This window comes from Sinocyclocheilus anshuiensis, unplaced genomic scaffold (genome assembly GCF_001515605.1).
Source record: "Sinocyclocheilus anshuiensis isolate Anshui unplaced genomic scaffold, SAMN03320099.WGS_v1.1 scaffold679, whole genome shotgun sequence".
NCBI classification, from domain to species: domain Eukaryota; kingdom Metazoa; phylum Chordata; class Actinopteri; order Cypriniformes; family Cyprinidae; genus Sinocyclocheilus; species Sinocyclocheilus anshuiensis.
In genome coordinates, this window is record NW_015552592.1 from 415,704 (window position 1) to 428,920 (window position 13,217).

At 36.7% G+C, this 13,217-nt stretch overlaps 1 protein-coding gene across 1 annotated transcript in view; it reads left to right on the top strand.

Moving 5' to 3' along the window:
- Positions 1–5,314, top strand: part of LOC107665541 (semaphorin-3D-like) — a 46,807-nt gene extending 41,493 nt beyond the window's left edge. The window contains exon 18 of the mRNA XM_016456456.1: positions 4,334–5,314. Coding sequence (XP_016311942.1) covers positions 4,334–4,711 — 378 coding nt within the window. The 3' untranslated portion in view covers positions 4,712–5,314. The remainder of the gene's footprint in view (positions 1–4,333) is intronic.
- Positions 5,315–13,217: the final 7,903 nt, after the last annotated feature.

Consider the following 13,217-nt stretch of genomic DNA (forward strand, 5'->3'; position numbering starts at 1 on the left):
TGTGTTTTCCTTTGAAAAAGTTTCCCCAGAAATACCTCGCTATTTAATGCATTTTTCCTTACAAATTGTATTATCTGCATAACAATTCGAGTAAATGTGTAAAAGGTATGGCATGAATTTGCCATCCTTCTAGAACAATGTGCATTTATGTCAGAATTGTAACATAAATGATTAAGTTTAGTTGTTTTTATTTCTTTATTGCAAAACGCTCAGACTGGCACCGTTTTGGAGAGAAGTTGGCTCTCATTTTAACCCATATCATGGTGTGTGATGCTGAACTATGAGTTTCTAATGGTGTGTCACGCACCTGGGTGACATGCATATCTTACTTTAGAAACAAATACATTCATCTTTCAGATACCTTTGTCCCTTTAAACTGCCCGAGGGAGTATATTTGTGCTATCTTCTAAAACAGATTTATGCAGCATTTGTGAACAGCAGTCCTTTCAAGTGAGTAGTAATGGAGCTATGTGTGAAGTGGAAAGTTCATAGTGCGGATACAGAGGTCAATTTAACCTTGTGCCATGGGTGTCTCTTGTCTTTATTAGCTGTGATGAATAGACGGGGGCCAAGACCTGACTCTGGAGTGGTAGATCAGCATATCCTTTTATTGATCCATCACCACAACAATTAGTCCCAACAGGAGTATGTGTGTGTGTGTGTGTGTGTGTGTGTGTGTGTGTGTGTGTGAGAGAGAATTGATTTGAAGACGCGTTTGGGGAGGCAGCAGAAGGAGATTTGAAGACCCGTTTGGGGAGGCAGCAGAAGGACAAATCTCAGCACAAATGTCACAGGGTAGATGCAATTCGAGAAAAAACGTGTCGTTTCCTGCTTTTAGAAATATCCTGCTGTCCCACATCTCAAGTAAACATTACTCCTGCTATGATGCATTTGTTTTGTTTTAGTTTCCCTTCCTGCTTTTCTTCTCCTCCTTTCTTTCTCCTGCCTTTCCCACAGCACAAAACGACTCCCTACCACACAGCTGCCCAAAACACCTGCAACACACGCACAATCTCACACGTGTGGTGCAATCTTAAAATATCAGCCCACACTTCACCTTGTAAAAGACAATAATGAATGATAGAAGAGAAAACAGCACTTGGGTGTTTGTGTGAATGTTTATCGAATCAGAGTAAACAGATATCTGGTTGCAATAACAGAATGGACCCTTCATATCCCACATAGATGAGAACATAACAAGAGAACTATGGGATGGGAACTGTAGAGAAATTTTTTATTCTGGTTCTAATTCTGATTTTAGCTCTTTAACAATTCTATAAAAACAATTAACTTGTTACGTAATTCTTAAAAAATGCCTAAACTGACTTGGATTGATTTTGTTGTAAAAAAAAAAAAAAAAAAAAAAGTCTAAAGGCATGCACAGGTGATACACTCTTAAAAATAATTAGGCCTATGTTAAGATTTATGTATTTTAATTGCATAAATGAAACAAGAAAGAGTAAGTTTAACTGAAAATTGAGTGTTTACTGTTGTCCTTTTGCATTATCACACACTATTTTCCTATTTAATACTGTAAAGCTGCTTTGACAATCTGTATTGTTAAAAGCGCTATATAGATAAAGGTGACTTGACTTGACTCAAGTCATAGTGCTAATACCCTGAATGTGTATTAAATATGCTTTAACTAGGTTTATATATTTATCATCAATAAATCAAAATTATTATGAAAACCAATCTCATACATTTTAAAACTAAATTAATCTTGCTTGATCTAGCCATATTTGAACCATGTTCAACTAATTCAATTGAATTGTTTTCACGATTAACAGATTTACTGTATGCTAATTCGAAGTAATATGAATAATTACATTTTTGAAAAGGTGATATTTCAAATAAAATCCAAATGATGCAGGGCCGACATGACAACAGCGAAGTTTTAGTCTAAAGTTTAAAAGCATTAAGTATGCAGCATATTTTATTATGACAAGCTGACATTCTGGAACTATTAACAGAACCAAACGTCATGAAAATCTTGCCAGTATTATTTAAAAAATATGAATAAGAACCTGTTATTGACTACCAATTCTAAACAGGGCTGTTCTCACTCATTCATGCCTTCTCTCCCTCTTTTTCCCTCCATCCCTCTACCCATTTTTTCCACGCTCTTCACTACCCTCTTTTTACAACTAAATATAATTTCCCATAGGACTGTGGGTCACCGGCAGGCCAACTAGTGTTTGAGATGTGATACAGATCCTGTGTTGAAGGTTCCAGACCTTCTCTCTTTTTCTCAAAACCCACAGCCAGACCCAGCAGTGTGCGGAGGGGCCGCAGACAGACAGAGGCCTCGTATCATGGTTTTAATACCTTTGACCCGGCACTGAGACCGATGCTGCACTTAAACCTGCATCTGTGATCAGAGGCCAGTTTCCTCCTGCCCTCCAATAAAACCTTCAGCGGGAGTTACACGCCGTGATATACTGCCGATATACGAAACACAGACACACACATTCACTTAAAACACACCCACACACCAGAACATCTCCATGACATACACACGCGTTTCATCTTGACACTCATGTGCCCTTAGCCTTTCTGATTTAGTTCCAGCTGTCACAGGTGCTGCAGACAGTGCGAAACCGCCCTATTTCCTCTCATTCCTGGCACGTTTCTGCAAGGTATCACTTAAAAGTCACACTCCAAATTTAAAATGCAAGTATATAAAGAGTTGTTTGGTGCAATTATGGCTATTGCATTTCCTTGAAGCGTCCTTTAGATGGCAGAGAGATTAGCATAAGACGATGCAGCGGTAAGCGGTTTGTGTGCGTTTTACAGGGATTCAGTATGCTTTGAAGCTTTCTTTCCCTCCTCTTATTATTGCACATCTGTATTGATTTAGTCCACGACAACAGCATGACTAGCAGGAGAAATCAGTAGGCTCAAAAACACGGATAACAGAAAAAAATTTAAGAGAGAAAGAATAAGCAGCCTGGAACGGAAGGGAAGGGAGGTGAAGAGATGGAAAACTGATATTTACAGAAAGAAAATATTAGAAAATATTAGCATGATTTAAAATGGTGGAGATGACTGATTTATGAATAAATTGTTATTTTGAATCAGTTATTTTAAATGATTCAGCAAAACTGATTAATTTGACTAAATCGAAATCTGTGAAAAGAGATCTTTCTTTGCTTAAGTGCATCAGCCTTGAACCTAAATTTATAATAAAGTCAAGTCAAGTCAAGTCACCTTTATTTATATAGCGCTTTTAATAATACAGATTGTGTCAAAGCTAAATCTGCTTTATTTATACAACTAAATCAAAAAGATTGTGACATCAGCAGCCTTTAAAACTACACTGTATAACTTTGACCCATTATGATTTAAAACTAAATCTGCATGACTCTTACTAAATAACGTTGCATGGATAAATGTGGTTCGAGGCACCAGTGCACAGATGGATATAGAACATCTCGTCTTTTTTTGTTGCTGTTTTTACAAACATTTTGAAAATTTGTCATTTTGAATGATCCATGGTCAATTTTTCTTGTTTGTTATGACAACAAACTTTCAGCTTCACGCTACCCACAGCCTGAGGCTGAGCTACTTTTTTCTGTGTAGGAACACAATGTTACACAGATGGGCAAATAGCATGCAAATAATATGAATAATGAATAATAATATGAAATTTCCTGTGAAATCTGTCCAGGCACTTCTAAAATATAAATCGTTATTATAGGTTTATCATATATGGGTAAAGACCTGATTTGGAAGATGTTTTTTTTTGCACTTAAAAAAAAAAAAAAAACACAGGGACTTTTTAAATGATGAATCAAGTGAATCAAAGTGACGAACAATTTTTTGATTCATATGAATTAACCAGATTTCACAAACAGGTTTGTGTGCAGTGAACACAGAGCACTTCCTATGTCAGAGGTCACCAGAAAGATGGACACCTTGGATATAGATCAGTGCAATAGATCATGCAAACACTTTAAGCTGAAAGTAGACCCTGAAATCACAAGACCAAGGGCATAACACTACTCTGCCCCCTTTTTCTTCTGTCTTTCTCCCTTATTAACATTAACATGTGGTCAGCTTGTTTAATTTATCTAATTAGATTCTAATGATCAATCAGATGGTGTAATGTGAGGTCAGCAGGAAATGGAGCGCAAGGTTAAAGACTGATCTCTCACCTTGAAGGAGTCTCGCTGTGGGATCCTGGGCAGAATGATTTATGAGAATAAACCCAGCAAGTGACACATAAAATCACTGTTTGGCTGTGATTAAGCTGTTGTGTGTGTCCAAGAAAGTATTTGTTGATATGGTTGATTTTTATGAAAGAATCAGTAATTCTGTGTATTTGTTGCAGATCAAACCAGATGAGCGTGTGCTGATAACCGAGCAAGGTTTGCTGATTCGTTGGCTCCAGCGTAGCGACGCAGGTTCATACTTCTGCACCTCCCAGGAGCACAGCTTCACCCGTACCCTCCTCCACCTCTCTCTTCACGTCCTGGACCGCGGGCAGATCCAAGCACACCAACCTGCTACACGGGAATCATCAGATAATCCGCCTGTGACCGAACCTCGTCAGCGCTATAAGGACTACTTGCGCAGGTTGAGTGTTCCTGTGCGCTCTCTGGATGAGTACTGCGAAACGCTCTGGCACAAAGAGAAGAAGCAAAAACAGAATGGCAAATGGAAGCATGTTCAAGAGCTCCGCAAGAGCAGGAACCGACGCCACCACTAGAGGTGCCAATGAGGCCTGGAATCGAGTGTGAGGTTAGACGGGTCACAATGCCCATGGAGCCTCTGGATGTGGATTAAAATTAACTCTAAACCAAATACAAAGACAGAAATTAATCATCTCTTGACCAGTCAAGCAAAAAATCTTTCAGAAATATTGTTTTCGTTTGGACCAGTCCCTTAAAAAAAGTGACGCACAGATTCTTTACCATTTAAAAATGAACCTTTTGCAAAAATGCCCACTTGAACACCAGTCATCTTGATTGATCTTGAAAATACATCAGAATCTATTAGTTTTGTTAAAGCCCCTTTGGGCAAGGTATGGTATACTAAAATTATATTCCTGTAAATCTATAAGCAATGTTCAAAACAAAGATTTTTCCAGTCTAAAAATGTCTGGATTGGGGACGTTTTTCAAAGCAACATAACACCAGTTCATTGCGCTTTAATTTTAACCAAGAATAAAATTGCATTCATGTTGAATGTATGTAAATATTTATATTATTTGTACATGAGATTGTGCGTGCTTTAGGATTATTTACGTAGAATTCTCTTTTGAGATTACATATTTAACCAAGCATTTAAATTTCACTGAGTAAATTACATTATTTTTGTATTTTTGCAATGTCTTACTGTAGGTAATTTGTTTACGGCATATGATGATATTTAAAATGACCATGGTGTTGAAATAAACTTTTAATTTCTACTTAACTGTGCAGCCAAGAAAAGAAAATTACTTTATTATTTAAAGAAATAATTTACACAGTAGTTTAAAATAGTTCTGTCTTCCTCTCTCCATGTCAGTCAAACCAAGTATGATTTTTTTCCCTTCAGGTAAACACAAAAGGATGTTTAGCAGAACGTCCAGACTGCTTTTCCATACAATGACAGTTTATGTTTACCATGGTCTTGTCAAGCTCCAAAAAGAGAGTATATTTCACGTCTTCTGAAGGTGTATGATAGTGTATGAAAAAGGTATGTGGTGAGTAGATGACTAATTTTTTGGTGAACAATCCCTTCAAGTAATCCTTGATTGACTATGGCACAGAATGCAAGATATATAATTTATTCAATTCATTGTCTTCAAATTAGCATTCCATTATTTAATATAATGGCAGATGTTTTTGTTTTGCCATCGTTTATTCACAAAATACCATAAAAATGATTTGCTATTACCACATTAAATGGAACATAAATAGTCTTCAAAATACTGCTTTTTATTTTAAATGTTATAGTTTTTATCTTATCATTTTATATTTAGATAAAGATGGAGTTTTGATACCAGAGTATATTATTTTTGTCTCACTCACTGTTCCTCCCCCAGGCTCTCCAATATCTATCTCCCTCAGGATACAAAAACCATTTAAGGGTTAAACACAAGAGTTCAATACATGCGATATAATATAGATTAAACAACCTGACCCCATATCTCTGCCACAGCCTCATAATCACAAGTACGCACAGACACACACTCCAGGCACAGTTATATCTCATATCCCATGACTTCACATCTGAACGAGAGTCACGCAGTGCTGCTGTTATGATTGATCTGAGAGATTCAGCGCTGGACGGCGTTTCTCGGAGGTCAAGCTGCCTCAGATCAGGTTAGAGAGGGAGTGAATTCCTCACACATACTTTACAATAGAGCGTGACCTCAGATAACCTCACCGCCTGAAGCATGTGTGCTTGTGTTTTCAAGGTAAGGGCTCCTCTCCAATCAGGATTTCTCATCTCCTCCATCGTTTGGTCAATAGTGCATGCGGTGCCCTGCTGAGGAAGTCAAGGTCAGTAGGTCACAATCGCACACACAAATCCACACGCACAAATTAATTGCATCTTAAAGGGAGAAAATAAACGACAGTTTAATCCTTTATAAACCTAATTAATAATCACTTTACACAAGTAAACAAGTCCTAAATGAACCACATCGTGCCAGAACACCAACACGGGATCCGTCTTTGCTCTGGGTTCGACAACAAGGGCTTTCTGTCTGATTCGGGGCACGGCCGCGGATGGCGGTGACAACCACATGTGGAGTGCAATGAAATGGAAATGACTGTTTCTGGGCTGATGGGAGAACTCATTTATCAGTGCTGAAGTCTTGAGTAATACCGCTTTCTCTTCCTGTGCATCCCGCCACGGCCAAGACAAGCAGAAAGTGATCTTTTCTTTCCAGAATGCCCTCCTGTAGTGGTAATCGCTGGAGCTCTTTAACCATACAAGAGCATCTATTAACAGAGATGTTCTGCTTCGAGCTGAGGCAGGTCAAAGGTGGAGTGGGTTAATGGAACAGACAGAAAGAGCATGAGAGGTTCAAATCAGATAGATTATGCTCAGCTGGGTGTTGTCTATATAAATGAGTGTCTTTGCTTAGAATCGTATATTTAAATACTGCTACTTATGAGTTTAGGAAAACTACAATTAATGTAAATTTTAGTTAAGTTTCATATTTATTTCTTTTGTTTTAACCGATTTATTTTACTTTATTTTATTTTCAGGTGTTTAACATTCACATGCGGCCAGAGATAATGATGGCAAATTCATCCCATAAAAATATTGAGCAATTACGTCATCAGTTGTGTTCGAATAACTTTGGTCGGATCAAGATGATGATGTACCTTTTCTACATAAAATACATTTTTTAAAGTTTAATTCAAAATATTTTTTTAATTCATTTTTTAACTCTACGTCTACAAAATGATGACTAAAGAATGTGCATAGGGTATGTTTTTGCTTTTTTATGCTTTTATTCAATTTATAAATGTTCTGTAAATGTAATCATATATTCTATCACAGTTGTACAACACTATGGTGTTTTGTATATGCAACTTAGTTTCATTAAAAAAAAGAAAAAAAAAACATTAATTTTAATAATTTATTGCATCCTACGTGTTTTCTCAGTGATGCTCTCAACTTGGAAACTAAAGAAAATCCCATTCATAATTACGACTTGCATTCAACTTCTACATTTGATCTTACATGATTTGAAGTCACCATATGACCTGAAGGCCACAAAAGAACGAGTCTGGCCTGATGGGCAAGGTCTAGATGGTCTTGTTGGTAGAAATTAGTGTGGTTGCCTCAGTCATTCATGTGTCCTTCTAGTCTTTTGGAAGATGTCGAGACTAAATTGGGCCACAGTTTTGCTACTTGGCTCTGATTTTGCATATTTTACCAATGCTGGCTGCCAACTTATGAAGGTAAAGATGATTTTGCCCAGCTACCACGTGTTCGGTTGGACTCTGATCTGAAATGTTTTATATTCATCTCCTTTGTTTAGTATTGCTCACTGCTCATTTCATCATTACAGCATCACATTTTCTGTGAAAAGCTGGCGCTTTAACACAAAACCAATAATATGTATTTAATATGCTTAGTGAATTGAAAGTGCTTTAGCTGCACTTTCTTCAGGTAAAGTTGAGTATAATACCATATATAGAGTATATGCATATGATACTGAACAGTTTTGAAGACATTAATTTTGTGCAACTGACAAGTACAATGTATGATTTTATACAGACCTATAGCATCGTATAGTGGTAGAATTAATTGACTACATGTACAACCCATAATACAGACTCTGCTGTAGGTCAGTCCACTCATGTTCCCAGAAAGTGCACATGTTTGCAGATATGAGTGCACACATGTCCTGACTCAAACTAACTAATGTATCTTACACTCTCCCAGTGGACGCAGGACACACGATGACCGTGTCCTCTACAGGACAAAGACAAAAATATGATTTATGAGACCTGGAACGAAAGCACATACCATTTCAAGCAGAATTATCATAACCGTATAATGTTGCTTCTGCTCCAGCTGAGATCTGAGTATTTGAGGAATTTGTGGTTGTATCATCATCAGTAGTTGCATTTAGTGTTTTTGTGTTATTTTCTCCCGCGGTGAATCCGGCACTCAGGGTTCACGGATTCCTTATGGCAAGCCTGCGGTTTACCAAAAGCCTGTGGAGAGGAGAAAAGACGGATATAGATAATTATATGATCTTCATGTGGAATGGTTGTTCTACAGTATTCTGCTTGAATGAATTTATCGTTGAAAAGGAAGAAATGAGCAGGGAAATATTGTGTTGGTTTCTTATCTATTATTCTCGGCTCTGTTGTTGAGTTTATAAGAGCACATGCTCTCTCGCTCTCTCTTTGTTAACAAAGCTGATGAATATTTCAGACTGTGCGTTTGAGAGTTTTTGAAGCTTCATGGTTTATTTAATACTCAGAACAAATTGGAGCACCTATCACAAGAAACCAGTGGAAAACTAGAGGCCAGTTGTGATTCTTGCTACTAAATTTAAGTTTTCTTTGTCCTAGTATCAAGTCTAGTATCAATTGATGCACACCAATATTCTCATTTTAGCAATAAATATCAGTGTAAGCAGATAGAAGTGGTCAGATGGACATGAAAAACAAATACATTCAATTGAATTGGGCATACTCCACAGGAAGTTGAATTGGAATGACAGGAAGTAGAATTTATTCTGGGAAATGCATTCTGACAAAATATATAAATAGTACCGTTTGTCTGCAAGATTTTTAACGTTTTTGCAAGTAATATTGTGAGATATTATTACAGTTTTAAGTTATTGTGTTCTATTTTAATATATTTAAAAATGTATTTTATTCCTGTGATGCAAAGCTGAATTTTCAGAATCATTCCTCCAGTCTTCAGTGTCACACGATCCTTCAGAAATTATTCATTATGTCGATTGCTGAATAAACTTTTTTTTTTTATTATCAGAGCTGAAAACAAACTTTTTTTTATACAGTTTTTGTACCTTAATATTTTTTTCTGGAAATTGAGACATTTTCCCCCCAGAATTCTTTGATGAATAGAAAGTTCAAAAGAACAGCATTTATTTGATTATCATTATGAATGTTTTTAATGTCACTTTTGTTTAATTTAATGTGTCCTTTCTTAAAAAAATTCTATTAAAAAAAAAAAAAAAAAAAAAAAGGAGAAGAAGACTTTGACAGCATGTAAATATTGATAAAACTGTATTTTGTAATGTAATGGACATAATTATTTGAGCTATGACTGATTTGAATCATTTATCTGCATATAAGCTACAGAAACACACACAGGTATGTTTGTGCGCGTTTGAACGCAGGAGCTGTCAGGACTGACTTCTCAAAACAAATGTCATGGAAAAAAGTAGAGGATTGAGATATCAAGGAGGTACAAGGTGTGTTTGGCAGAATATTACAGGGCAATTACGCTGCTCCAGATGTATACGGCAGCGCTGACAGACAGAAAGAGAGAGAGAGCAGCTTCCTTTAAGCCAGTGACAAGAGAGGAATATTGATAGTGTCCTGAGGGAAGAAGGGAAGGAGGAATGTATGATGGAGAGAGAAACAGTTGTTACCTCTGATGGTGTAATGACTACCTGTGCAGCTCACACCTGATTTATGCCCGGTATCTCTTCACCGGAGCGCTGCCACGACACGCTCTACACACACACACACACACACACACACACACACACACCTGTGGAGTGATGGCTTCATTCACAGGATACATTTGTATGTCTGTTTAGGAAGCATCTTAATTTTCCAAGTACCACCATCTCTGACATTACAGGCCACAGCTGGTTTAAGATCCGAACAATATGGGCCTGTAGATACAGAGAATTCCTTTATTCCACCCACAATGATAAAAAGGTTCCATTAGGGTAACACAAATTACACTAAAATAATGCAATAAACATTAAAATAAAATGTATAACCTTAAAATAAATATATCACACAAAACACCCTAAAGCACATAACTGTTTACAAAATAATAATAAACAAAAGTATTAAATAAAATATGATCACATATGATTTTGGAAAGATCCCTATACCATTACCTTACAAGGTGGCAAGGTGGCTCAGACATTGTGAATAGAATAGCATTAATTTTGTGATATTAGGTGTAAATTAAGATAGATAAATTAGGTGTGATATTCGCATGTGTTTAAAAAGCAAAATCATCAATAAAGAGCAAATAATCTGCCTGTATTGGACTCATAATTAGCTGAATTGATTTTTCTGATGGAGTTTTTTTGAGTTCAAGGGTCAGATGGTTGGGGATTGAGTTACAGCTCCTGCATGGACTCATCTGTATTCAGTTCTGCCCCGTCTTGATCATGCGTTATGGGTAAATGCTTGTTGATTTAGGGTCAGTAGGAGCTCTGGGAAGGCCGCTCGTGTCGCTGACATCAAAGATGACGAAGGGTGCCTTTTAGCAGAAACCTGCCATTGCTGAGCATCGCTATGCAGATGTTTTGGAAGATGAAAGAATACTCAATTTTGAATTATGTTTGGTTATAACTATCTATAATGTTTGAAGCTTGTGAATGATGCAATATCTGTTGAATGGTGAACAGTATCTTTGTGACAGATTAGTTTTTTTTTTCTCACTCGTTTAACTAATTTACTCACCTAACAGATATTTTGAATAACATGACAATCAACCCCACTCAAAAAAAAAACATTGGCCTGACATTTAACCCTGTGCTCCCAGGGTTTGTGGGTAAAAGGTTGTGGCAGGGCAGCACAAGCTCTTCGTGGATCACTCAACACAGAGAAACAATGTCATTTGCAATAACACTAACCTGATGTAACCTAAAAAGCATCAAACATCAAACAGTCTGTGCCCAACAATAATTGTCTTGAAATTTATCGTTGATTTTTTTTTTCATTGTATGCGGCTGTAGCAGCATTGCTTTATAAAAATAGTTCCCCCAAAATGAAAATTTGCTAAAAATCTCCTTACTCTCAGGGCATCCAAGATGTAGATGAGTTTGTTTCTTCGTCAGAACAGATTTAGAGAAATGTGGCATTACATCACTTGAATGGTGAATGGGTGCCGTCAGAATGAGAGTCCAAACAGCTGATAAAAACTTCACAATAATCCACACCACTTCAATGCATCAATTAATGTCTTGTGAAGTCCAATACTGTGTGTTTGTAAGAAACAAATCCACCACTGACATTTTTAACTTCAAATTCTTGCTTTTGGCTACAACACATGTGTTCTCTGTCCATAATACCCCCTTCATCTCATCTGAATTAGGAGAGAAATATGCACAGATCAAGCACTGTTTACAAGTGGAAACAGTCCAAAAAAAAAAAAAATCTAAACAAATATGTATCTAAACAACAGGAGATTTTTTCACTTTAGAAAACGTTATTATGGATTATTTAGGACTCATATTTTGGTTTGAAGTTAAAATGCCTCTGATGGATTGGTTTCTTACAAACAGACAGCTTTTCACTTCACAAGACGTTAACTGGATTATTGTGATGTTTTTATCAGTTGTTTGGACTCTCATTCTGACGGCACCCATTCACTGCTGAGGATCCATTGGTGAGCAAGTGATGTAATGCTAAATTTCTCCAAATCTGTTTTGATGAAGAAACAAACTCATCCACATCTTGGACAGCTCGAGGGTGAGTACATTTTAAGCAAATTTTAATTTTTCCCTTCCTTTAAAGGTATGAATTTAGAGGCTCAAGATGTCAGAAAGTGTTTTGGCTAGCGGCTGGGTCTTTACAGTTACTGTTAGTGTGCTAAAACGGCTGAAAATCATTAAAGCTAAAAAAAAATGTAAAAAATGACTACTTTACTGCCTGTCTAGTTGACTCATCTGTAGACAGAATTGCACAAGATTATAGTTTGTTTCACCTCAGCAATCATGTTAGGCACAAAAAAACATAATGAGAAAAATATTATTAATATATTACTAACTAAATATTATTTAGTTAGTAATATATTATTACTAACGAGCTTTAAAGCAGTGCTGAGTGTGTAAACTCTGTCCCAGATTAAACTCTAGGAATGTTAGCTTGCGTAAGACAAGTGCAGTTTGACAGGATTTTGGCGACTTTTCAGAGCTGCACTCTGGAAACCACAGCGAACCTCTCAGTGCATGTCAAAGATGATTTAATTCAAACGTCTTGCTATCGTAACCATTCCGTTTCCTACGCTGATTGTTTCATACAATCACAATATCATGTGTATTTCATTGGCCTTGCTAAAGAAAAGCTCTCTTTTTTTTCTGAGGCAAATAATAGAGCAGAAAATGTAGTTGAATGCCGTCAGTCTTATTTATTTAGGTCCACTGGTCTTCCAATATCTGTTGAGGCAGAAATATCAATCGAACTCTTCTAGTTTTACAAGAAAGATGTAAAGAAAGAGAAAAATCCAAAAAAGTGTATAACAGCTTGATTGGACTTTAAATGTGGAAATTATTTACTTATTATTGAAACTACACAAAAACACAGCAATTATAAATCATAGGATATCATAAGACACTGATAAACTAGCCGTAAGGTTTCGTGTGATTCAGTAAACAGCAGTGAGTAAGTTTGTTCTTGTGCTCTATTGATCACTGATACACTCTCCACTCTCACTCACTCACTATAGGCCAAGGCCAGAGTCAGGACAGAGATCAGGTTCACCCTGCACAGGAATTAAAAGCACATTGACTGGTAGCAAGTTTCTGAAGAACACCG